Here is a 27994-nt window from a genome sequence, read left to right as displayed (position 1 = left end):
TGTCATTGGGGCTGATTTTACATTTAAAATGGGCGTGGGGGTGGAGAAAGAGTCAAAGCCCTAAACATTTATTTTAAATCATATTTCGTGATCCCGTGCATTGATCCCTGAGTTGACAGCATGGAGGGAGAGACTGCATCTTAGGCCCGGTCTGCAACTAAGGTCGCCAGTTGCGGACCAGGGCGAGGCTGAAATACTGACAAATACAGCAAAGGAACAACGAGGAGGTCTCGTTAAGCTTTCGGCTGTTCTTCTGTTGCCAGCCATTGCTAATCCCTGCAGTGCAGGCCCAGTATGAACAGGGCAGACTTGAGGACCAGGAGGGAACGGACCGGGCTTTTTCACTCCCAAAAAAATCCACTGCCGAGAACCTTTCCAGCCCTGGATGCTGCCATCTGACCCGCTTAAATTGCTCCGCCTCCGCGGCGCCTCTCCCAGCGCAGGAAATCCAGCGCAGGGCGCTCTACTCGCCCGTAGACTTTGCATGCAGCCCCAAGGAACTGTAAGAAAAGTCATCTCTCGCTCAACCCCCCCCCCCAAAAAAAATAAATAAATAAAAAGAAATGCACTTCACTCGAACAGCAAAGAGCACTAATTTCTCTCTTTGCTCCGAGCTTTGGGTGGATTTATATATAAAATATCTCAGTTGCTAATGGGCAGCTGCTCTCACTCCTGCTCAGCCGGAGAAGGTCCTTGTTAAAAATAGGTTAGGGAGCTTAAAGGACTTCCTCGATTTAAACACGCCAGCATTTCATAGGCATTCAGGTATCGCCTAGGCTAGGGCGTTGCTGGTTTTCTTGCATGCGGAAGGTCCCGGACTCAACCCGCGCTGGTGGCACCTCCAGGTAAGGATGGGGAGGGGAGAGACCCTGCAGATTCGGTGAAAGGCCGCTTCGGAGGTCCCCCTGCTCCGTGGAAGGACCAGAGAGAGAGGGGGGGGAAATCCCTTTCCGACAAAGCAGCAACTAGATCGAGTGCAAGAGAGTCTGCATGCGGGAGTCTATGCAAGAGTTTGCACAAGCGGCCGACGTGACGCGACAGGAAGCTGCTGCAGACGAAGATCCCTCCTGCCCTGCTGGGTCTCGCCCTAAAATGCCTGGGAGGATTTTGCCTTGAGGAGGGAAGAGGAGAAGAGCCGTCGAGGAGCCGCAAGAGACGAATCTCGCCCGCTGCCAGGGAAGGGCCGTCGAGGTCTGGTATTAAATGCAGCCGCTGCCCACCGCTCAAGTCTCGACTGTGCAAAACGTTTGCCCAGCAGGAAGCCTCGTGGGTCTAGGAAGCGCATTTAGGGTGGCACCTGAAAACCCACCGTTGCACCCCAGAGATTCACTGCTGGGCAAATGCAAAGTGCGGGCTGCGCTTTGCTTTGGCACGCCGCTCAGGTGCCAAGGAAAGCTTCCTTCATTTGTGCGCTGGCATTAAAATGCTCACAAGCGATGAACAAAACAGCCTAGCCAGGGCTCTGCCACAGCAGCAACAGCAGCAGCATAAAGTCTTAACAAATGTGACCGGGAAGTGGAAGAGTCGTGGAGAGCTGCTGTTGATGCGCAGGAGCAGAGGGAAGGAAAACAGGTGCCTGCCCTACCTACTGGCTGGACATCGTGCAGCCTAAACCTGTGCAGTGAAACAAATGTTCAGCTAAGTCTGCAGAGAGCTGAAGGATGAGACAACTTGCCTCCCTTCTCTAGCATCCCCCACACCCCTCTCCCACCACTCACAATGTACAGGTGCATTTTTAACTGTCGTATATTCATGCGAACCTTCGTTAGCCAATTTCAATTTTTAAACATCTTGGCATCTTGGGCAGAGACTCTGTGGGGCAGTGTTAGAAACTCAGGTATATAAGCTCCGTGCCAAATGGGCTCCTTAAAGCAAGGTTGCAGCTGCCAAAATGAAATGTCCAGTTGCCAGTTTGTCTTCTTTGTCAAATGATGGTCTGAGTATGATTGATTATCAGTTAAATATCTGGCTGGTTCAGATGACAACCTTGAGCTGGGTTAAGAACGTTGAGAACTGAAAGAAGAAAGGTCACGTGACCCAGGGACAGTCCACATGTATATTGGCTTATTCCGACCTCACAAGAGGAGACCTGAAGGCAGCTGCTAATGTCCACCTTCCTCCTGAAATGTTAGCGATGCGTTATACACTAGCTGAGGTGTGCTGCCGCACTCGCTGACTTCCCTGTATGGGAAAACAGGAGACTCCTCTTTTGAAACAGTGCTTGTGACCTGCACTTCTTAGAAGCAATTGTACTTAAAATAGATACTTTAAAATTGATTGGGAATATCCTTTTAGTTGAGTAAAAAAAGACTATTCAAATTGTGCATATAACCATTTCATTGATTAAATATTGCCACCCTTGTTGCTACTCATTGATGCAGGACTGGTTCCACAATATGTCGTAGGCTTCCTGCTCCTTCCAATTTGCGGCAGCATCCCCTTGGCCTCCCCATCTTCCAGAAGCATGGCAAACTATGCTTTGGCAATGTGCTCACGTGGGTTATGCTGAAGTATTATTACTTCCAGGCTCACCGGGATTGTTTCTGGCCTCCCTTATTGCAACTTGCATGGATGATAGGAACAAGGCCTTGCTCTCGAACATCTGCTCATTTCTGTTTAATTTAGTGGCACTTTATTTCCTTGTAAGTGCTGAAAATGTCACCCTTTGGTGCAGTCTCCCTGCATTGTGCCTAACGCCACGATCCCACAGGATCAGTACTGGGAAGGGAAGGAATTTGATATGGCTGTTAATCTCTCTCTAAGCATTTGTCAGAGGCATGCACAAGTGCTCTGTTGCGTTTGCATATGGACAGCATTTTGTAAAATAGGAAACCATTTTAAATTTTGGATTAAGAAATCGTTTTATAATTTAACATATGCCATTTTATAAAACACTAGCTGGCCCTGCCACCATAGCTGCCAAGTACCCCGTTTTCCCCGTTCAACCCCCGTTTTTACTTACCTTTTCCCGGTGGTCCCCCGTATCACTTTGCCTCCCGTTTTTCTCTGTTATTTTCTCCTGCCAGCGGCCATTTTTTTTCTTTCCAATTTGCCCTTCTATGGGCACCAAAAATGTTCGCCGCCGGCTTCAAAAGTCGCATCTACGCATGTCCGGAAGTGCATAGACGCGACTTCCTGCCAGTGGCGGCCATTTTTGGTGCCCATAGATGGGCGGAGCGACACCGGAAGTTGCGTCGACGCACTTCCTGACATGCGTACAAGCGACTTTCGAAGCCGGCGGTGGCCACTTTGGGTGCCCATAGAAGGGCAAAGTGACACCGGAAGTTACGTTGACGCAATTTCCGGTGTCACACAGCTGCCGGTCCCGGATTCTGCAGTCCGGGACTTGGAAGGTAAGCCTGCCACGCGTTGCTGTGGCTCAGTCTGTTAATTGGAGACTTTCCCTTCAGACTCCCCTCACCTTCAGAGTCCCCCTGTTTTACACGTGTTCTGTTTATGCAGGCGCATCCCTGTGACTCCCCCACCCCACCCTGTGCCGATCCATGACGTATCCCGCCCCCTCCTCCCCCCACCCCCTGGTTCATCTCTGTGACTGGTCCCACCATGTCCTGACCTATCCCGTCCCCACCCCCACCCCCACCCAGGCGAGTCAGTACCTACATTCGGCCTAGTCTGTAAAGGCTTCAGCCTAGTATGTAAACGGGAGCCGAGGTGCTGTTGAGAGGGGAGGTTTTATAGGTGTTGTACCAGTGTAGCCGCCGCTAGAGGGCGCTGGTTTGCAACCTGGTTCTTTTCCCAGAATGCATTTTCATCTGAGTGGTGTGTTTTGAAACACGGTGTTTTGGGGTTTTTACCAGGCACAGGTGTGACATCTGTCTTTGAAAACAGTACGGGGTTACTCTCATATTCGCATGCGGCATTGTGTCAAAATTTGAACGCAATCGGTCAAGCGGTTTTGGTGAAACGCGGATACTAACGGACATGGCCAGTTTACATTTATATATATATAGATTACTTCATTGACGCCAGTGCACTGTATACACAAAACTCTGCTTCGTGAGATGCTATGTATTTTTTTAAATTTTATTTTAGGTAATTAAGGCATACCGTGGCATGGATGCTGTTGCAAGCCACAGCTGTCACCTTCTTCAGCAGCTACATGAGCAACGCATTCAAGGCCTTCTCTGTGACTGCATGTTGGTGGTCAAAGGTGTTTGTTTCAAAGCACATAAAAATGTGTTAGCTGCTTTCAGCCAGTACTTCAGGTATGTTAATGAAAACACTTCAATGAAAGCAATTAACAGTGCAGTTTAGGCCACAAACTTTGGCATACTTACCCAGAAGCCTCGTTAGAGTCAGTGAGATTTGCTTCTGAATACAAATGTACTGTATAGGAATGTTATTTTTCTTATAAAGTAGTTGTGCTGATACACACAGGTCTAGGGAAAGTGTAGACATGGAAATTGGGGCAGACATCAATGTTTGGAACATATGATGTTACTGGTTAATACACATGGAGATTTCTCACAATCCCAATGAGGCTTGTGATAGCCCCACACAATTCTGACACACTCCTCTGTGTGTGTGTGTGTGTCACTGTATGTAAGAACTGACGATGGATGGATCGATTGACTGATCAATTGTATTGACTAGATTCTGAAAACACTTACAGTACAACAGGGGTACAGGTAGGTAGCCGTGTTGGTCTGGGTCGAAGTAAAATAAAAAAATTCCTTCAGTAGCACCTTAAAGACCAACTAAGTTTTTATTTTGGTATGAACTTTCGTGTGCATGCACACTTCCAACTTAAATAAAATATGGGAGGTGCAAATAAACCCTGCCCCACACAATCAATCATGTGATGTGGCGCGCGCGCGCACACACACACACACACACACACACACACACACACACACACATACCATTTGAATGGCAATGCTCATCAACTTTGGGGGGCCCCTCAAATATTTTGTTAGGAGGCAAAGACCCCCAGCCCGTAGGAGTTGGCTCCTATGGAATCCAGAATGTTTGTGTGCTGTAGCCTAAATTACTATTTTATTTTAATATATTTTTGCTATGAGGACTGGCAGTTTTAAATATGTGCATGCGTTTTAAAGAGTTGTGCTTTTTCTCTCCTAGGACCCTGTTCCAAAATTCCTCAGGTCAGAAGAACGATGTGTTGTACTTGGATATTAAAAATGTTGGCGGCATTGGCCAGATCTTGGACTACATGTACACATCCCATCTTGAACTCAATCAGGACAATGTGCAAACGTTGTTGGATATTGCACAGTGTCTGCAGGTGCAGAATGTCTTGAACATGTGCCGCACCTTTTTTTAAAGCCCCACAGGTGTAGAGCAGCCAGCCAGTGCGTCTTGCAGTAGTGCCTTCTCGTTGCAAAACGCTTTGGCTGAAGATACAAATGGTGAGAGTTATGGCGCTGATTTACTGCGTTCAGCAGGTTCAACGACTGTGGAGCCGTGTAAAGTCTTGGATAACTATAACCCACATGGCCCGCGGCCTGTTTCACCTCACGTCTCATCTGGTGATGGAAACAAAAAGAAGCAGGGTTCTGTGGATGCTAATTGCACAGATCTTTCACTTAAACAGCCAAATTGTCATTACAAACTCCGTAACTTTTATAGCAAACAGTTCTACAAGCAAACCACTTGTCCCAGCAACAAGAGATCACCAGAGCCATCTTTTGATTTCAGCCCCTCCGCAGAACAAAGCACGGCTAAGAATGCACCATCCTGCACTATCGGTCATTCTGAATGTGTTTTGGAATCCTCTGATCACTTACCAGCAAACTTTCTGGTTCAGCCCTTAAATGAGTGTCTCGAGGATCAAGAATCGGAAGGCGCGTCTTTACAGCCAGTCAAAGAGATGAGGCTTAAAAAGGCCGTACATCTTAAAAAACTGAATTTTCTAAGGTCTCAAAAGTCCCCCGAACAATCTTCTGTGCTTAAAATTGCCGATGGGGAGTTTGCAAGGGAAAGCGAGGTGGAAAGCCAGAGTAGCACAGAGAGGGCAAATACTGATGCCCCTGAAGGGAAAGAAGTTAAATGCCTAGTGAGTTCAGAATGCTTGGAGGAAGATGTTGAACTTGAGGCATCTCAGGAAGCTTCTTTTTTTTTATAACTATTTATTAAATTTTCCAATTAAACACATTTAAAACAATATACAAAACAAACAAACAAACAAACATTCAAAATACATACATCACTCTTTTAACAATTCTCATTACTCATTACAAAATACTCCGCCGAGTTTGACTTCCCTCCCTCCCCTCAATAGGTTTTCTAATCCGCTCTTATCCTTTATATCTAGTCTTTAAAGTCAATTCGTAGGATTTATTTCAAGCCTGCAAGTGTCTTTAAACCTCTACAATTCTTTTCCATATAATCCACAAATTTACTCCAATCCCTTAGAAACCTTGTCTCCCTCTGGTTTTGAATCCTGCTAGTCAGTCTCGCTAATTCTGCATATTCAATCATCTTTGTCTGCCAGTCTCCGATTGTCGGTAAGTCCTGGGTCTTCCATTTTTGGGCCAATAATGTCCTTGCCGCGGTTGTCGCATACAAAAATAAGGTATTATCCTCCTTGGTTATCTCTTGACCTATCATTCCTAACAAAAAGGCTTCCGGTCTCTTGGGAAAGGTATACTTAAAAATCTTTTTCAGTTCATTATATATCATTTCCCAATAGCCTTTAACCTTTTCACATTTCCACCACATATGATAAAAGTCCCCTTCCTTTTCATTGCATTTCCAGCACATTCTATTACTCATTCTATACATTTTTGCTAATTTCACCGGGGTTAAATGCCATCTATACATCATCTTCCAAACATTCTCTTTCAAAGCAGTACATGCTGTGAATTTTATTGTTTGGTTCCATAGTTTCAACCACGCATCGTATTCAATATTATGCCCAAAATCCTTAGCCCATTTTATCATTACCTCTTTCGTCAATTCATCTTTAGTATACCATTCTAACAGCAAATTGTACATTTTGGACAACAGTTTTATTCTGCCCCCTAGCAACTCTATTTGGAATTTGGACCTTCTCTCCTCAAAACCAGTTTTTTTGTCTTTTACAAATATATCATTGATTTGATGATATTGCAGCCAGCTCGTCAGGTATACTTTAACCTCTTCATATGGTTTTACTTTCCAGCCTTGTTCTGATTGTCTTAAAAATTCTTCATATGTTGGTCTCTCCCCTTCCATATTCACTTTCTTCACTATGATTACATCCATTGGTGAAATCCACCATGGAGTCTTAGTCTCTAACAAGGCTTTGTTTCTTTCCCATACTTCAAATAACGACCTTCTTATCACATGATTTGTAAATCCTTTATGGGTTTTTTTCTTATCGTACCATAGATATGAATGCCAGCCCGCTCTGTTGTCGAATCCTTCTAAATCCAACAAGTCCGTATTCTCCAATGTTATCCAATCTTTTATCCAACAGAGACATGACGCTTCAAAGTATAATTTCAAGTCTGGCATGGAGAATCCACCTCTTTCTGTCTTATCTACCAATATTTTATATTTTATTCTTGGTTTCTTCCCCTGCCAGACAAATCTTTGTAAATCTTTTTGCCACTCTTTGAATTGTCTCGTCCCCTTTATAATAGGTATTGTTTGAAACAAGAATAACATTTTGGGTAATACGTTCATCTTTATTGCTGCTATTCTACCAAGGAACGACAACTTCTTCCTATTCCATATTTCTAAATCCTTCTTTATTTCTTTCCATACCAGTTCATAATTGTCATTAAACAGATTTATATTTTTTGTTGTCATCCATATTCCAAGGTACTGTACCTTTTTTACAATTGCAATACCGTGTCTTTGCTGCAACTCTTCTTTCTCTTTCTTATCCAGGTTTTTTGTCATCATTTTCGTCTTTTGTTTATTCATTTTAAATCCCGCCAATTGTCCAAATTCTTCAATCACTTCTATCACTTCAGCAACACTTTCTTTAGGGTTTTCTAATGTTACTACTAAATCATCTGCAAATGCTTTCAGTTTGAACTCTTTCGCACCTAATTTAATTCCTTTGATGGATTGCTTTTCTCTGATTCTATTTAATAGCACTTCCAAGACCGTAATGAACAATAATGGGGACAATGGACATCCCTGTCTAGTTCCTTTTGTAATTTCAAATTCATCTGTCAAAACATTATTTATTATCAATTTTGCTCTTTGTTCCGAATATATTGCTTCTATCCCATTCAGGAAACATCCCCCTACTTTCATCTTTTCCAGGTTCTTTTTCATAAATTGCCAAGATATATTGTCAGAAGGTTTCTCTGCATCAATAAACATCAATGCCGCAGGTTTATCTATTCTGACCTCCAAGAATTCTATCACATCTATAATATGTCTTACATTGTCTTTTAATTGTCGGTTAGGAAGAAAACCTGCTTGATCTTTATGAATCAATTCCTTCAAGATCTCTTTCAATCTTGTTGCCATTATATCTGCAAAGAGCTTATAATCATTATTCAATAGCGAAATTGGTCTATAATTTTTTACATCTAGACCATCTGAACCTGGTTTCGGTATCAAAGTTATGTAAGCTTCTTTCCAGGTATTTGGGGTCTTTCCTCCTCTGAGTATATTATTCATTACTTCTACTAAAACAGGGGTCAATTGTCCATTCAATACTTTATAATATTTTGCCGATAATCCATCCGGTCCTGGTGCTTTACCTTGCTTCATTTTCTTTATCGCATTCAGAATTTCTTGTGCAGTTATTGAGGCATTTAATTTACTCTTCTCTTTTTCTGTAATTTGCTTTAACTTATATTTCTCCAAATATTCATTTATTTTTCTAGCATCCTCTTTTCCTTTGCTATAAAGACTTTTATAATAATTTTGAAAGGCTCTTCTAATTTCTTTTGGATCTTCCGTCATTTCTTCCCGAACTTTAATTTTATTTATTATATTTTGATTTTGACGTTTCCTCAATTGCCAGGCCAACAATTTCCCTATTTTATTTGCCGATTCAAAATTCTTTTGCTTCATCTGCTTTATCTTCCACTCTATCTCCTGATTTACCAACATGGAGAATTGTGTTTGCAACATCTTTATGTTATTTTTAATTTGCTGATCGTACGGTTTGTCGATCAGGTTCTTCTCATTCTCCATGAGGTGTCTTAGAATTTCTTCTTTCTTCTTTTCCTTATTTCTCTTCAAATAACTGTTTTTTTGTATTAAATAGCCTCTCATTACTGCTTTACTTGCATCCCATACTATATCTATTCCAGTTTCTTTGTGCAAATTCCAGTGGAAATAATCTTTCAATATTTCTTTAGCTTTTTCAACAATTTCTTTATTTTCCAGCAGTTCTTCATTCATTCTCCATCTGAAGGAATTCTGTTCTTTCCCTCCCATCTCCATGAATACTGGATTGTGATCTGACAATGTTCGTGGCGTTATTTCACTTCGTGTTGTTCTGGGCACTAGTTCTTTAGAAATCCACATATGGTCAATTCTTCCCGAACTTTGATTTGGCTCAGAGAAAAAAGTAAATTGTTTCATCGTCGGGTGTTTCACTCTCCAAACATCTACTAGCCCCAGATTTTCCACAAGCTCAAAGAACGATTTAGGTAATTTTCCATCATATTTCCTCTTTTTTGTTCTGTCCAATTCAGGTATCGCCACTCCATTAAAATCTCCTAATAGAATAATCTTTTGATCCATGTATTCTGTTAAGCTTTCTTCCAACTTCTTAAAGAATTCTGCCTTATTTTCATTCGGTGCGTAAATTCCAACCAAAAACAATTTTTCTCCATAAAATGTTATCTGCACAACGATCACTCTTCCCTCTTCATCCCTTAAGATCAATTTCGGATCCAATTTCTCTTTCACATATAAGACTACTCCTCTCTTTTTATTAACAATTGAATTTATAAACTCTTTTCCTAATCCTTTATTAATTAAAATATGACTGTGTTTCTTTGCTACATGAGTTTCTTGCAAACAAATCACATCCAATTTCTTTTTCTTCAAAATATGTTCAATCTTGTTTCTTTTCTTTTTGTCATTCAATCCATTTACATTCCATGACAACACCTTGAGTGCCATGTTCAAATTCTACTACAAGATCTGATTTAGTCTTGGATGGGTGTTATATTACTATCTTTATCTTCCTCTTCCTCCTCTTCCGGTTTTGTTTCTTCTCCTGATTCTCCTTCTCCTTTTTCTTCTTCTTCTTCTTCTTCTTCTTCTTCTTCTTCTTCTTCTTCTTCTTCTTCTTCTTCTTCTTCTTCTTCTTCTTCTTCTTCTTCTTCTTCTTCTTCTCTCTTTTTCCCTTTTTTCTTCCTTGGTCTGACGTCTTCTTCTTCTTCCTCTATCTCTTCCGCTAAAATTGCTAGACTTGGTTCCAACGGCCCCAGGAACTTCTCATATTTCCTTAGAAATTTCCCGATGTCTGACATGCTCGTCAATATATGTTTCTTCTCTTTGTAATAGAACATTATTCCTTCAGGATATTCCCATTTATGTTGTACTCCGTTCTTCTTCAGTAATGACACCATTGATTTGTACGCATCCCGTTTGCGAAGGAACCTTCCTGGTATTTCTTTGAAGATGATTATGGGTCTTCCTCCAATGATTAGCTTGTTAGTAAAACTTAATCTCAGAATCTCATTCCTCATTTCCATTGAATTGAAGATCACCAAGCAATCTCCTGGTGCTTTTCTTGCTTTGGCTTTGGCCGATTTTACTCTGATCCTAAATGCAGTGACAATGGAGTTATTCACTTCTTCATCTGTTTTCTCCATCCATTTCGCCAGCTCCGCGATGATTCTTGCTTTAACATCTTCATCCTGTTCCTCTGGTATACCTCTTAATTTCAGATTTAATTGTTTTTGTTTCATTTCCATCATTGCCAAATTATCCAACATCTGTTCATGGGCCTTATCTAATTTATCAACTTTTTCTTTCACTTTATCCGATTGTTTCTTAACATCTCTAATTTCTTTCTGATTTTTCTTCACCGCTTCATCAGTTACTTTGGATCTCACTGTTAAGTCTTTTATTTTTGTTGTGAGTTCACCCACTGCCCCTTCCACTTTCTCAAATTTTTTATCTATGTTATCTTGTACTTCCCCTAATTTCTTCTCCATACGTTTTTCATTTTGTCTTAATTCATCTTTAATTTTCTGCCATAAAACATCCAGATCCTTGACTTCTTCTTGTTTTGATCCTCTTCTCTCTGTTGGTGTTGCCAATCCTTTTTTCCCATCCTTACTATCTTTTCCTGCCATTTTCTTCAAATTATATCTGTAATTATAATTTTATCCTCCAGGTGGCGCTCTTATTTCAGATATTGCAAATTTACAAGGGTGTAGTACCGAAACGCCCTCCAGGTGGAGCTCCAATATCACAACTATAAATGGGTGTAATACTGGGATAACCCCCAGGTGGCGTTCTAATGCACTTCCAATACACTTTCCAAATATACATGCAATAATATATTTTCCCACCAGGTGGCACCCGATATCCCTCTTCCCCCTCTCTCAGTACTTTTCCATTTACCACTCAGTCAATGCACAGAAATAATTTTGTCTATTGTTCTACTGGTTGGTTTCTCTTTCGTCTTCAGCCACTTACTGGCCTAATCCACCACGATACCTGTAAAAAAAGAAGCCAAGTCCCGCAACTCTTCAGCCTCTTAATGGCCTAATCCAATTTTTAGGGGGAAAATACAAACTTTAACGCCAAAGCCATAGCAGATCCGAGCCAGGTTTTCACAGGAGAAATCAGGAGTCAGAAGTACACCACCACAAACAATAGAAAGGAGAAGATATACCACAAAAAAGGAGATAAATCCTCTTCAGCCGCTACTGGCTTAATCCAATTGGATCCTCTTCCGATCTCAAGGGAACAAAGAGATCGAGTTTCGCTGCACTCTCAGAAAAAATAGATGTATATATATATGCAAAGCCAAAAGGCATATACATATAGTTAAATAAAGTCCTTCCCCTTCTCAGTGTTGCTACAATTTAAATTCTTTTCCACCTTTTATCCCCTTCAACAAGGGTTTAATAAAGTTTAAGCGAGGCCTTACAAATAGCGGAGGAGAGGAGGCAAGCAAAATGCAAGGGAGATAGGGAAAGATACAGGAAACTGAATGCAGATTTCCAAAAAACAGCAAGGAGAGACAAGAGGGTCTTCTTAAATGAGCAATGCAAAGAAATAGAGGAAAACAATAGAATGGGGAAAACCAGAGATCTGTTCAAGAAAATTGGAGAAATGAAAGGAACATTTCGTACAAAGATTACCATAATCAAGGACAAAAGTGGTAAGGACCTAACAGAAGCAGAAGACATCAAGAAGAGGTGGCAGGAATACACAGAGGAATTATACCAGAAAGATATGGAGGTCTCGTACACCCCAGGTAGTGTGGTTGCTGACCTTGAGCCAGACATCTTGGAGAGTGAAGTCAAATGGGCCTTAGAAAGCACTGCTAATAACAAGGCCAGTGGAAGTGATGATATTCCAGCTGAACTATTTAAAATTTTAAAAGATGGTGCTGTTAAGGTGCTACACCCAATATGCCAGCAAGTTTGGAAAACTCAGCAATGGCCAGAGGATTGGAGAAGATCAGTCTACATCCCAATTCCAAAGAAGGGCAGTGCCAAAGAATGCTCCAACTACCGCACAATTGCGCTCATTTCACACGCTAGCAAGGTTATGCTTAAAATTCTACAAGGCAGGCTTAGGCAGTATGTGGACCGAGAACTCCCAGAAGTGCAAGCTGGATTTCGAAAGGGCAGAGGAACCAGAGACCAAATAGCAAACATGCGCTGGATTATGGAGAAAGCTAGAGAGTTCCAGAAAAACGTCTACTTCTGCTTCATTGACTATGCAAAAGCCTTCGACTGTGTCGACCACAGCAAACTATGGCAAGTTCTTAAAGACATGGGAGTGCCTGATCACCTCATCTGTCTCCTGAGAAATCTCTATGTGGGACAAGAAGCTACAGTTAGAACTGGATATGGAACAACTGATTGGTTCAAAATTGGGAAAGGAGTACGACAAGGTTGTATATTGTCTCCCTGCTTATTTAACTTATATGCAGAATTCATCATGCGAAAGGCTGGACTAGATGAATCCCAAGCCGGAATTAAGATTGCCGGAAGAAATATCAACAACCTCAGATATGCAGATGACACAACCTTGATGGCAGAAAGCGAGGAGGAATTAAAGAACCTTTTAATGAGGGTGAAAGAGGAGAGCGCAAAATATGGTCTGAAGCTCAACATCAAAAAAACCAAGATCATGGCCACTGGTCCCATCACCTCCTGGCAAATAGAAGGGGAAGAAATGGAGGCAGTGAGAGATTTTACTTTCTTGGGCTCCTTGATCACTGCAGATGGTGACAGCAGTCACGAAATTAAAAGACGCCTGCTTCTTGGGAGAAAAGCAATGACAAACCTAGACAGCATCTTAAAAAGCAGAGACATCACTTTGCCGACAAAGGTCCGTATAGTTAAAGCTATGGTTTTCCCAGTAGTGATGTATGGAAGTGAGAGCTGGACCATAAAGAAGGCTGATCGTCGAAGAATTGATGCTTTTGAATTATGGTGCTGGAGGAGACTCTTGAGAGTCCCATGGACTGCAAGAAGATCAAACCTATCCATTCTGAAGGAAATCAGCCCTGAGTGCTCCCTGGAAGGACAGATCGTGAAGCTGAGGCTCCAATACTTTGGCCACCTCATGAGAAGAGAAGAATCCTTGGAAAAGACCCTGATGTTGGGAAAGATGGAGGGCACTAGGAGAAGGGGACGACAGAGGACGAGATGGTTGGACAGTGTTCTCGAAGCTACGAACATGAGTTTGACCAAACTGCGGGAGGCAGTGCAAGACAGGAGTGCCTGGCGTGCTATGGTCCATGGGGTCACGAAGAGTCGGACACGACTAAACGACTAAACAACAACAACAACAACAAGTCTTTTGAGCTGAAATCAGACACTTATAGCCTGAGGCTCACAGCAGGGTCCGTTTTCCCAGCAAGGAGACAAAGTAACTCTTTACAACTGTCATTCAGTTCTTAAACAAAGAATAACAGTTGCCTCGTTAGAAAGTAACAAAGGACTTTAGCGTACCTCACTCAGCAGGCAGTTTCACTTTTGAGTTCTCCATTCCTGCGATTTCACAGCTGCGTCATATTCACACCGCTGCTGGGACGGACTCCCTTTTTGCGCCCTCAGCCATCCAAATTCGCCAAATTTCTCAGGTAATCTTTAATTTCCTTTATATACACCACGAATTTCTTCTTTCTTGGAAACTCACCGCTTTACATCAGGAGCCAGAGACTGCGCTTAATGGGGCTAGTGGTCTTCCCCCGTTCACGCCTGCAGCTCAATCCCTTCCTCGGCTCTTAACAGTGAAAAACCGGGGTACAGGAGAGCGCGCTTGGCGCCGCTGGGTGCCACGACCCCCAGGGTAACCCCCCCCTGGGGTTTAGGAGGTTCGCAGAGCCTTTGCGATACCTCCGTGCGCCCCCAAAAAGCTCAGGACTCCCCGAGGGGCTGTCCTGCGCTCCCTAAGATGTCCGCGGTGAATCGGAAGTCTCTCAGGAAGCTTCTGAGGCAGGTGGCCAGTTACAGACATTGCTGCCAGAGAGAGGCAGTATCCTTGTGCATTGTGTGGGAAAGCTTTTAAACACCCGAGCAATCTGGAGCTGCACTTAAGGTCTCATACAGGTACAGTCATTGAATGTTTCTAGGCTAACTATTAATTAGAATCTAGTCTTCACAGCTGAAAGGGCGCAGGGGGGCACCTGCTACTCTGGTAAGGCCAGCCCATCAGATGCGCTTTCTGTGGAAAAGCAGGCTATATATTTATTCTTTGCCATATGTGTGTCCCTTAAAAAAGCAATGTGATGGCTGGTCTGTGTCTGATATTTATGTTTATTAACACCTGCATAATGCGCTGGATTATGGAGAAAGCTAGAGAGTTCCAGAAAAACGTCTACTTCTGCTTCATTGACTATGCAAAAGCCTTTGACTGTGTCGACCACAGCAAACTATGGCAAGTTCTTAAAGAAATGGGAGTGCCTGATCACCTCATCTGTCTCCTGAGAAATCTCTATGTGGGACAAGAAGCTACAGTTAGAACTGGATATGGAACAACTGAGTGGTTCAAAATTGGGAAAGGAGTACGACAAGGTTGTATATTGTCTCCCTGCTTATTTAACTTATATGCAGAATTCATCATGCGAAAGGCTGGACTAGATGAATCCCAAGCCGGAATTAAGATTGCCGGAAGAAATATCAACAACCTCAGATATGCAGATGACACAACCTTGATGGCAGAAAGCGAGGAGGAATTAAAGAACCTTTTAATGAGGGTGAAAGAGGAGAGCGCAAAATATGGTCTGAAGCTCAACATCAAAAAAACCAAGATCATGGCCACTGGTCCCATCACCTCCTGGCAAATAGAAGGGGAAGAAATGGAGGCAGTGAGAGATTTTACTTTCTTGGGCTCCTTGATCACTGCAGATGGTGACAGCAGTCACGAAATTAAAAGACGCCTGCTTCTTGGGAGAAAAGCAATGACAAACCTAGACAGCATCTTAAAAAGCAGAGACATCACCTTGCCTACAAAGGTCCGTATAGTTAAAGCTATGGTTTTCCCAGTAGTGATGTATGGAAGTGAGAGCTGGACCATAAAGAAGGCTGATCGCCGAAGAATTGATGCTTTTGAATTATGGTGCTGGAGAAGACTCTTGAGAGTCCCATGGACTGCAAGAAGATCAAACCTATCCATTCTTAAGGAAATCAGCCCTGAGTGCTCCCTGGAAGGACAGATCGTGAAGCTGAGGCTCCAATACTTTGGCCACCTCATGAGAAGAGAAGAATCCTTGGAAAAGACCCTGATGTTGGGAAAGATGGAGGGCACTAGGAGAAGGGGACGACAGAGGACAAGATGGTTGGACAGTGTTCTCGAAGCTACGAACATGAGTTTGACCAAACTGCGGGAGGTAGTGCAAGACAGGAGTGCCTGGCGTGCTATGGTCCATGGGGTCACGAAGAGTCGGACACGACTAAACGACTAAACAACAACAACAACACCTGCAAAAGAAAACTATTGCAAAGGAAAAGATAGCAGTTTGTAAAATAAAATGCTGCTTCCTATACAGTGGTGCCTCGCTAGACGAATTTAATTCGTTCCACGGGTCTTTTCTTATAACGAAAAATTCGTCTAGCGAATCCCATAGGAATGCATTGCATTTTTTTTGAATTTTTTTTTGTCCATAGGAACGCTTTAATTGAATTTCAATGCATTCCTATGGGAAACCGCGATTCGCTAGACGAATTTTTCAGAAAACGAATTCGTCTAGCGAGGCAACCTCCGCTAGAAAAAAACTTCCGTTAAGCGGAAATTTCGTTAAGCAGGGCATTCGTTAAGCGAGGCACCACTGTATTTTCCTTTTCCCATTCTGCCAGTGTGATCTGACTCTTGTCACTTTTACAGTGAGGCTAAAATGCTTATGGAATCAGATCAACCCACCAGATGGGGGGCTGTTTTTAGGATCAGGGAGGCTTGCCTGCAAATCCCAGCTTTCCAGGGGACTTGGAAGGCTGCTGAAGATTCTAGTTCTGTGCCCACTTAGTTGTAAGTCCCATTAAATGCAGTAGGAGTTACTTCTGAGTAAACATGTACAGGGTCGTGTTGTAAGTCATCTCACCTGTCACACCTTACTAAAACACAACAGTATTGAACTTCCTTAGGTTTTTTTTTCCAGAGGTGCTGCAAGCAGAAACAATGTAAGATAGGAATACCAGCCATTACCTAAATAATGGTGAGGTACTATTTGTAAGGTACTGGGACCCAGGTGGCGCTGTGGGTTAAACCACTGAGCCTAGGACTTGCTGATCAGAAGGTCGGCGGTTTGAATCCCCATGACAGGGTGAGCTCCCGTTGCTCGGTCCCAGCTCCTGCCCACCTAGCAGTTCGAAAGCACATCAAAGTGCAAGTAGATAAATAGGGACCGCTCCGGCGGGAAGGTAAACGGCGTTTCCGTGCGCTGCTCTGGTTTGCCAGAAGCAGCTTTGTCCTGCTGGCCACACGAACCGGAAGCTGTCTGCGGACAAACGCCGGCTCCCTCGGCCTATAGAGCGAGATGAGCGCCACAACCCCAGAGTCAGACACGACTGGACCTGATGGTCAGGGGCCCCTTTACCTTTTTACTATTTGTAAGGTACATAATATTTTAAAGATGGTGAGTATGCTCAAGCTCAGGGTAAGCACTCAGAGAGGGCCTGTTGATTTCAAAAGAAAAGTTAAGCCTGTGCTTATTTTTCCTCTTCAAGGTGAGTGGAATTTAAAGCTGGTTAGCTTTGTGCCCAGTGCATTTGAATTTGCTTAGGGCTTTCAAACAATTAAGTAATGTTTAGTTGATTAGAAGGTGACTGCTAAAGCAATCCAGTAAAATAATTTATCTGCATTGCCCTTCTGGAAGTGGGAGCAACATACCATGATCCTTGGCTTAGCATTACATCCAAGCCAGCGATCGTAGTTTATCTGCTCCAAGAAAACCTTGGCTGGTAAGTCAACAACTTACCAACTTGGCTTCATGTTCTAGTTTGCTTGGAGTGAAATAAACCACAATCCCTGGTTCGGATGTAGAACACTAAGACAAGGATTATGGTTTGCAAAGAATTACCCAAAGCCATCTGCACCTCTGGGTAACCATTAATTATGGCTTACCATGATGCGCACATGAAAATATATTTCAGAAAGTGCATCAATTTTGTGTTGCGTCTTCTTTTAGAAAATAAATAAGTAAAGTGAACCAGAAATCCCCGATTATTGTTTGGCTGAGAAATGCCAGAATTCAGACCTGTCAGTTGATCAAAGAGTTAAAAAGCAAAATGACTACTTGGTGTATGTGGAAGGAAATGGCTGTAAAATGACTTCAAGTTGCTTCCTTCATTCTGATTTATTGTGGAAGCTTGAAGCTCCTGTGCACCCACACACAGCTCTCCTGTTCAGAAGAGATTTCCAATCACATCTACTAAGGGGACACTATTCTGTGATGTGTGTCAGCCTGAGGCAAACCACCTTCATTATTAAATGGAGGGATCTTATTTTTATTTGATTTTTGATTTTCAGTTTTATACATGCCAATAATTTTACAAGGCATCTTAACATGCAGAAATAATCAGTACTGTTGAGCAAAAAACCAACAAGCCATTTATTGGGAAGCAGGTCTAGAGCTGTTCTTCAGGCTTTTGTGAAAATTCTGTGCTCAGGTGTTTATGCATTATAGTCACTGTGTTTATGATTTGTAGGAAGAAAATGTTACGATTTCCCCTCCAGGAAAAAAAATAAGCAAAGTAGCTTAATGCAAAATATAGCTTGCTGGCAACTGTTCCAATTTTTTTATATATATGCCAGCTTCAAACTTCTGTACAGCACAAAATATTATTGCTTCTTCTTTTAGGTGAGAGGCCATTTGAATGTAACGTTTGTGGCAAATGTTTTTCACAGGTAGGTGTCTGAGTCCGCTTTTGTTGACATGCCACCCACCGAGTCAACGGTCACTCACTCACATTGCAATATGTGTGGTCCTGTAGGAACTGTGGGGGAGAATAATTAAAAAATTCCACATGTTTTTCTGCTGCTCCCCAACCCCATCCTCCTTGAGCTTAATGTTGAGATGTTTTTGAGAGCATTAGTCATCCAAGATATTCAGGTCTGAAAAACATTAGGTCCATGAAATCCAGCTCGAGCTAATTTCTTAGTCATAAATATGATCTTTTTATTATTTTTGTGTTTCAAACCCCAAAGCTCTGAGTGGCATTCAAATTGGATCATACGATTGGACTCGGGGCTCTGAGGCCTAGTACAATAATACTGCTGTCCCCTTGCTCTAGAGTTGACCCTTCCCCTATAGCAAAATAACAACAAGGAGGTATACAAGTCCCAGGAAGGGGCTTTTCATGCAGGTAAGAGATTGAGAAATCTCTTCTCGCCCATAACTTCAAACAAAAGCACAATAATGCTCTGGTGTATGCGGGGAGCCATGGAGTTTTCCCCCTCTGGTGTACACGCAATACATGTTGGTACCTCATTTGGGTCAAGAAAATTGCCAGCCTCTAGTCTTTGGATCATCAGCTTGGTGCCTGTAAAAGCCTTCATTGGTGCCCCTGGGAAGGGGTTCCAGACTCTGAGTTTTAAATAATAATAATAATAATAATAATAATAATAATAATAATAATAATAATGTAAGTCTGTAGTCATCGTAGGAAGTGTAGGTACCCTTCTAAGTGATTTCTGTGAAATAAACCAGCCTGGCTGCTCCTGCCTGCCAGTGTTTTTTTCCAATGGCTAAAGGCAGAGCAGTGATTGCTATGTGAGTTGGTTTGACACCAGGCAATAGGAATCCCTATTGCTCTTGTTCTCCCTCCATTCATTGAACTTGTCCATGGGAATCTCCGTACTTTGTCCTTCCTTCCTTTCTAGCAACCACAATTAATATTTCTGTGGCTTGAGATACGGACGTTTCCAGAAGTCATTTCCTGCAAAAACTGCTACACAAGAGTTGCGGGTGGGTGTTAAAAATAATCTTTCTCTTCCAAAAATGCAAATGTGAATACTTTGCAAAGAAACTTAGGCCCGTCTCCTGCTGTGCAGGAGCTAAAGAGCAGGCACTCATTCAGAATTTGCAGTTTACTTAACTTGAGCTACAACTGTCTATATGTCTACTCAGAAGTAAGCCTTTGTGATTAATGGGGCTTGCTCCCAGAGAAAAAGGAACAGGATGGCAGGCTTTGGCTTATGGTTGACAATGAGGAGGGAGGGAAGAGTTCTTGTGCCTTTAACAGTTATATGGAATATTCAACGGGTTCAGAAATCTCTTGTACGGAAACAGAATTACAGAATTCTGTACGGAAACAGAATTCAGCATGGCTGTACTTGTTCTGTTTTTGTGTTATGCCCCCATGGCAGCAACTTTGTGACTGGGGAGCCCCTAGCATTCTCTCAAAATTCAAAATGTGCCCGCTGGACCAAACATTTGGTGATCCCCAGTGTAGTCTAAATAGCAGCACTGATCCTACTAGCAGAAGACTTTGTTTCTGAAGTGTCACATAGTTCAGTAAAGTGCGATCCTCATTTCCAGTCGTAAACTTTTACCAATACTGTATCACCTATTTGGTTAGTTCGGCTGCTAAAAGTGTTTCCTCTCTTTGTAGGCGGGGAATCTTCAAACGCATTTACGGCGGCACTCTGGTGAAAAACCTTACATCTGTGAAATCTGTGGGAAAAGGTTTGCCTTTCGTTTTTGTTTTTTAAATGTGTATTTATTTTTTCCATTACAAAATTGTGCATGCATAAATCATAAAACATGACCGAAAACAGGTCTTTAGAGGGGAGTAAAATGCTAAACATATTATTTTACAGGACAGTACATAATAATGAGGTAGTTACAGTAAACCAGTTCAATTAATTCTTCAATCAATCAACTTGGAAAATATAGAATACAGTGGTACCTCAGGTTAAGTACTTAATTGGTTCCGGAAGTCCGTACTTAACCTGAAGCGAACTTTCCCATTGAAAGTAATGGAAAGTGGATTAATCCATTCCAGACGATGAAAAACACCCCCTAAAACACCAATTTAACATGAATTTTACTGTCTAACGAGACCATTGATCCATAAAATGAAGGCAATAATCAATGTACTGTACTATAAAATAAATAAGACAGTATTGTAGATGAAAAAAATTAACATTTACAGTGGTACCTCGGGTTAAGTACTTAATTGGTTCCGGGGTGCCATTCGCACCCCGAAAAGTACTTAACTCGAGCAGCGATAGCACGCGTGCGTGAAGCGCCGATAGAGCGCTTCTGCGCATGCGCTCGCAGCAGAACCGCTGAGTACTTAACCTGAAAGTACTCAACCTGAAGCGTACTTAACCCGGGGTATGACTGTAATAAGAATGAGCTCATGAGTAGTGCCACACTGAGCTGTCGATTTACTTTAAGAAGTTCTACACCATATTGCAATATATGTTGCAGGTGTTGTTTTATTTGTATATCTAGTAAAATTATGCCATGCAGTGTAAAAATCATCTTTTTTACCCTCTCCCCTTGCAATTTTTGTGACGTTTCCATTACAGCTGTTTGCCAGACTATATTCCATGCCAATGATAAAACAATAAATATTCATTAATTGTAAGGTTTTCCAGGTTCTGGCTACTACCATTCTAGCTGTAGATGTGTTATTAATTCTTTACTTCTTAATTGGTCCATATCATTCGTATATTCAGATGATAGATAGATAGATAGATAGATTAGTGTCAGAGTTATTATTATTTATTATTATTTATTAAATTTGTATATCGTCCTATACCCACAGGTCTCAGGGCAGTTCAGTGGGATTGTCTGAGCTGTAACCTGAGAGATCTCTTTTAAAACTTCCATTCAAAATTGTTCTATTTGTGGACATGTGGTAAAAAGTTTTTATAACTGTGGAGCTCATGAATTACTATTATGATAGAGGGATGCATTCAGATGTCCTGTCCCCAGCCTGCCAAACTGTGCAACTCTTGTCTGCCGTTAATGCCGGCTTCCTCATTGTCTGAAACATTTTCAAATGGATGTGATGGTTTCAAACCATGATTGCAAAACAGGGTTGAATTGTGGTTTTTGATCCTGGTTTGGGAGGAAATTGCTCAGAATGCAGTTCTCTAGTCACAGGAATGAGTTTGAGGACATCAGGAGGTCTTTTGTTGAGGTTGGCGTGGGAGTTGAGGAAAAGACGTTCTCGAGCTCATTGGCAGTTTTGATTCATCCAAACACATTGGGAATGTGATGTCTGAATGCGGCCACTGTTATATTACTGCATTAACTGCTCTAGAATTTATTGAACCTAGATATACACATGGAGGCTGGAGTTCTGCATCTCCTCTTCTTCTTTTTCATTTCTAACAATATCGTTAAAACCCTACAGTATTGTTATGGCTTCATTCTGTTTAGCAAGACTGGAACACTGTCAACTTCTGACTGAGTTGAAATGTTATGGAGCCTAAATGAGTCGCTAGAGAAATAGCAGCCCACAGTAGCACTCTTTTAATGTTTATACAGTGGTACCTCGGTTTTAGAAGGGGAAGAAATGGAGGCAGTGAGAGATTTTACTTTCTTGGGCTCCTTGATCACTGCAGATGGTGACAGCAGTCACGAAATTAAAAGACGCCTGCTTCTTGGGAGAAAAGCAATGACAAACCTAGACAGCATCTTAAAAAGCAGAGACATCACCTTGCCGACAAAGGTCCGTATAGTTAAAGCTATGGTTTTCCCAGTAGTGATGTATGGAAGTGAGAGCTTATGAACACAATTTATGAACCTCGGTTTATGAACACAATTGGTTCCACACGTCTGTTCATAAACTGAAGCGTTCATAAACTGAAGCGAACTTTCCCATTGAAAGTAATGAATCCGTGAATGAATCCGTTCCAGATGGGTCCGCGGCGTTCGTAAACCGAAAATTCGTAAACCGAAAATTCGTAAACCGAGGTGTTCATAAACTGAGGTTCCACTGTATCTGCAGGAGATTTCTGGCAGCATCTGACACGAGATGGTGCTTTATACTTCACAACTGCATCTGTCCAGCACTTTTAGCTTTGATTATAATCGAGGGCTCAGCTTCCACTGTGACACACAGCTCCAATTTGGTCAACTTCGAGTGAGACAAACCACTGGTGTGCTCACAGCACTGCAGGAATGTGATTGTTTGAACCATCACCTCCTGGTGGGAATTACAGGCATGGCCCTTTCCATTTATGGCATCATGAGGGCCAGAAAAGGACAGACCATGTGGAGGTGCTAAATCGATGCTGCGCTGCAGTTCTCACTGTGGAACAAGCCCTCCTAGGAAGCCTGACATAATTGTGCAGATGATTGCATCGACACTTTCAGTTTTAGAATAAGAAGCACAGCTGTGAAAAGGGGTATAAGGATTATAACCAAACTGGAGCGACCTTTTCCGTTCCTATTCCAGGTTTGCTGCATCCGGAGATGTCCAACGCCACATCATTATTCACACTGGAGAAAAGCCACACCTGTGTGATATTTGTGGTTGAGGTGAGTTGGAGCATAGCCTCGAGATGTAATCGTTGGGGATGGGCCACAGTTCAGCAGTGGAACATCTGCTTTGCATGCAGATTGTGCCTGATTCAGTTACCTGCTTTTCCAGGTGGGTCCTGGGAGAGTTTCCTCCCCGGAGCCCGGAGAGCCACTTCTAACCTGTGTAGATCAGGCATGAGCTCAATGGAGGAATGGTCTGTCTCAATGCAAGGCAGCTTCCAGTGTTCCTAGTCTCTGGATAAACCTCATTCACGAGCCCTCTAGAGCAGGCATCCCCAAACTGCAGCCCTCCAGATGTTTTGGCCTACAACTCCCATGATCCCTAGCTACCCGGACCAGTGGTCGGAGAAGATGGGAATTGTATTCCAAAACATCTGGAGGGCCGAAGTTTGGGGGTGCCTGCTCTAGAAGCAACCACTGATCAACGTACGTCAGAATGATGCGCCATCGCGCATGCAGCACCAGAAATGTCATTAAACATGTCGCTAAAAGAGCAGAACGGGGCAGGGCGCACAGAGTCCCGGATGACAAAATTGTTGTCAGCTATATACCATGTGGCATAGGTTCCCCTACTTGGTGTGTCTCTCCTCAGCCCAAGCAAACCCCACCCATAACTTGAATCGTGGTCCTGCTAGCATGCAGCAGTTGGCAATCTTGTGCCATGACTAGTAGGAGCAGACCTGTCAGCCCAAGGGCTGGTGACATGTCATATGTCCAAGAGCTGCATCGGCGTCATGGAGCCGTTTTGTGGCTTGCACCCTGTGAGCAGCCGTCTTTGTCCTGTGTTTCTGTCCTTCTAGGATTTAGTAACTTCAGCAATTTAAAAGAACACAAGAAGAACCATAGAGTCGAGAAGGTGTTCACCTGCGATGAGTGTGGAAAATCATTTAACATGCCCAGAAAGTTAGTAAAGCATAGGATCAGGCACACTGGAGAGAAACCGTACAGCTGCTCTGCTTGTGGTAAGTCTGTGCTTAAATTTATATATAGGAGTATCATTTGTTTGTGTAGCCAAAAAATAAAATGCATAAAACAGAATAAAATACATTACACAGTTAAAATAACCATTAAACCAAGCATTCTGTCCGATAAGAGTTTGCTCCCCTGAAAAATTTGATTTATCACCCCCACAAATCGCCACTCTAAAGATAAAACAAGCCACTTTTTCAAAAGTGTAGCAGGGCATGCTCAATTTGGAAAAAATAAAATAAATGGTTGCAAGTGCTTTTTTCTTGCTCTTGTGGGTTTTCTGAGCACTGAAATAATGACGACTGAATTCAGCAGTTCCCCCTCCCCCAATTCATAAGACTTTGCTTTGGCAATGTTTTGTTCTCGTGGAATTTCCCACCTTAAATGATAGCCTCTTCACTTTGGCTTAAACAATAAAAATAATTACATCGGCAATAGGAGTTAGGGCCGCATGCAAGGTTAGCTGTCTTCTAGCGCAAGGGCTTCTGCATTGGTAGACATAATAATAATAATAATAATAATTTAATAATTAATAATAATTTATTATTTATACCCCGCCCATCTGTCTGGGTTTCCCCAGCCACTCTGGGCGGCTTACAACAGAAAAATGAAATAAAATAATCTATTAAACATTAAAAGCCTCCCTAAACAGGGCTGCCTTCAGATGTCTTCTAAAAATCTGGTAGCTGTTTTTTTCTTTGACATCTGATGGGAGGGCGTTCCACAGGGCGGGCGCCACCACCGAGAAGGCCCTCTGACAGGTGAGTTTTAATGTTGTGCAACAGAGGACTCATTGGAAACTCATTGTGCAACAAAGTTACCAGTAGCTTGCTTACACATTCTCTTGTGCAACGGCATTCTGCACAAAACATTTCACCAGCGGAACAAATTTACCGCATTCTCTATACCAGGCATGTCAAACTTCCAAGAGACTGTGATCTACAAGTCATTGAACTCTGGAATAATACTAGAAGTGTAGTCAGCTTGCCTGGAGCACAAATATCAAGGAAAAGGGTAAGATACATGTCTGCAGTTGCAACAGTGACGGTAGGGTCGGTTAGAACCAACACGTCATTATTGTAGGTGTTACTCACTTTTAAGCAGGAAGTATTAATTCTGGTGAACTCTTCACATCTGTATTGTTATACTGAGGAAGGAAGGTTTTTCAGTATGTTGTTCGTATTATTATTTTGTACTTTTCAGTTGTGAACCACCCTGGGGTCCTCAGATGAAGGGTGATATACAAATTTTAATACTAATAATTTTAATATATTCCTGAGTGACTTTAACTTAGTGCTGTGTTGAATATATCCCACAGTTATCTAATAGTAATATCTGTTATTGAAAGATATACGATACATAATTTCAACTAAGGAATAATTCATGGGCAAAATAATTAAATGCTCCACCGCGTGTAAAATTGATGGACAGCGCAGCCTTAATTAAAAAAGCAGGTTTCTATAACCTATTGCATATGCCATAAATTGGACACATTTAATAGCACATTGGACCCAGGTAACAGCAAACTCCAATACAGTGGTACCTCTGGTTGCGAATGGGATCCGTTCCAGAGGCCCGTTCGCAACCTGAAAAGGCCGCATCCTGAAGCGCTGCATCCGTGCAGGCGCGTGGTGTAATTGGGCGCTCCTGCGCATGTGCAAAGCGCGATTTAGCACGTCTGTGCATATGCATGCGCCAAACCCAGAAGTAACCCATTCCGGGACTTCTGGGTTCGGCCCGTTCACAACATGAAAAGATGTATCCCACAGCGAACATCACATGAGCTTTGACTGTAAATACAAACTATGTATTTTAGACACGATAATTTTAGACACGATAATTATTCATTTGTAACACATAGACAAGACATCTAATACTCGTTAGGAGATACTATTTCCAAATAACCTTTCTTGTTTTACAGGGAAATGCTTTGTGGGGTCTGGCGACTTACGGAGACATATCCGGACTCACACTGGGGAAAAGCCGTATAACTGTGAGACCTGCAATAAAGGCTTCAGTCGCTCTGCCGTCTTGCGCCGCCACAAAAAAATCCATTGCAAAGTTGGTAACAGTGGTCCAAATACACTGGGTGACTTTTCCCAGACAGCAGAAATATCTGAACTTGAGAAGCCCCAGAACGCAGACTCATTTGCCCAAGAAATATCCGTAACTTTATTGCCAGTGTCAGTGAAGTTTCCCATCCACCCAAACGGAAATTCGGCCACTGAATTCGGCCCTGGGGCAACATTCCGCAAGGTGCGACCCACTGCGCAACAGAATGAGTGTGCGAACCAACAGAAATTGAGCTTGGATCCTGTTAAACTCTGCAAATCTCAGCAAAGACCTAATCGGATATGCTATTATAAAGGCATGGATCTATCCCCTGAGGAGGAACCCCTGCAATCTGAAGGCAATTCCATGACTCAGACTTGCATGAGTGCAATGGGCAGCGGTTGCAGCAGTGAGCTGACTAGTCGCGCGTCTTCTGCTGAATACAGAAACAACGAAGGGCCGTTTTTCTCCAGTGTGACCCTCTGGGGTTTGGCTATGAAGACACTACAGAATGAAAGTGAGCTGGGCCAGTGACAAGTTCACCTTATGGTTTGTCGTCTTAATGAATAAATAAAAACAAACATTTGTACCGTGCACTGAACTATTCAAAGTGCTTCCTGTACAATGCTTTATAATCCTTACAACAGCCATATAATATAAGGTCAATCCCATTATCCTTCTTGGAGTTCCTTCATGGAGTTGACCTGGGGCAATTCAGTCCGTAGAGCCAGCAAACTTTTTCAGCAGGGGGCTGGTCCACTGTCCCTCAGACCTTGGGGAGGGGACTATATTTTTTTGGGGGGGGGAATGATGCAATAGCACCACGAGCCCCGGTGGCTGCTTACCTGTGTCTTACAAGTGGCAGGGGCGGGCAGTGGCAGAGGGACGATGAGCGGCATGCAAAAGGGCTCCAGAGAGGGGCTGCTTAAAATGGCGCTCAGCCAACCACAGCTCAACAAAGCCCAGCCCCCTTCCTCCTCTAGGCAGGACGGGGAGAAGCCAAGAGGAGGGAGGGAGGAGGTGCTGCCGCTGCCACCGTTTGAGGGAAAGGGAAAGAATGTGCACGCTGGTAATCCACGTCGCGATTCCCGAACCGTCCACGGGCTGGATCCAGAAGACAATTGGACCTGAACCGGCCTGTGGGACTTTGTTTGCCTACCCATGCCATAGAGCATGAGACTCTTAATCTCAGGGTTGTGGGTTCGATATTTGCGTTGGGCAAAAATATCCCTTAATTGCAGGGGGTTGGACTAGATGACCCTCAGGTTCCCTTCCAACTCTACAATTCTGTAAACTATAAACTAAAGAGTCTGAAGTTCTACAAGTGCTGCTGAAGTGTAATTGTACCTTCAGCAGAGACTGGCAACCATGTTCATTTTGATCACTGAAAAATATTTGTAATACCTAGATCTGCCCGTCAGTGACTCAGTGACTACCAAGCTCCCCATGTTTCTATGTGGGTGTGGGGATGTGAACATGCTGGGTTACCACATGGGCACAAACTAGGAAGGGCTTCCTCTCAGTGGCTAAAGCTTTTAAATAGCAATGGCAAGCTTTTAAATAGGAAAAGTGGTTACGGGTTGTCGGCAGCCAAAATATTTATTCAGCCATTTTATTTTATTTTCCAGGATACTATTGATTTTCTATTCTGCTTCTCAAGAAACATGAGGCAAAACAGATTTTCCTTCAATAAGCCAGATTATTATTATTTATTTAAAAAAATACACTAGTATTGTTGATTATTACAATGTTACTGGCACAGCACTGATAAATCCATTTCATTAGCTAAACTGCTCATGAAACACAACTGGCCCATGTAGCTGTCCTGCTGTTTGGAGACAGGTATTCTAAGAGAGAAGAGGCTCCTGTGCAAATGGGCCACGGGGAGTCTGC

At 42.7% G+C, this 27994-nt stretch overlaps 1 protein-coding gene across 1 annotated transcript; it reads left to right on the top strand.

The window, feature by feature from the left end:
• Positions 1-53: 53 nt before the first annotated feature.
• Positions 54-26864, top strand: ZBTB49 (zinc finger and BTB domain containing 49). Its single transcript, XM_060278266.1, is given in 9 exon segments — positions 54-1727; positions 4054-4226; positions 5101-6093; positions 14581-14690; positions 18437-18483; positions 20190-20263; positions 22995-23077; positions 23881-24042; positions 25971-26864. Coding segments are annotated over 8 exon segments (2286 nt in total). The 5' UTR covers positions 54-1727; positions 4054-4074; the 3' UTR covers positions 26636-26864.
• Positions 26865-27994: the final 1130 nt, after the last annotated feature.

This window comes from Zootoca vivipara, chromosome 9, assembly GCF_963506605.1.
Source record: "Zootoca vivipara chromosome 9, rZooViv1.1, whole genome shotgun sequence".
NCBI classification, from domain to species: Eukaryota; Metazoa; Chordata; class Lepidosauria; order Squamata; family Lacertidae; genus Zootoca; species Zootoca vivipara.
This window is presented reverse-complemented; position numbering and strand designations above follow the sequence as displayed.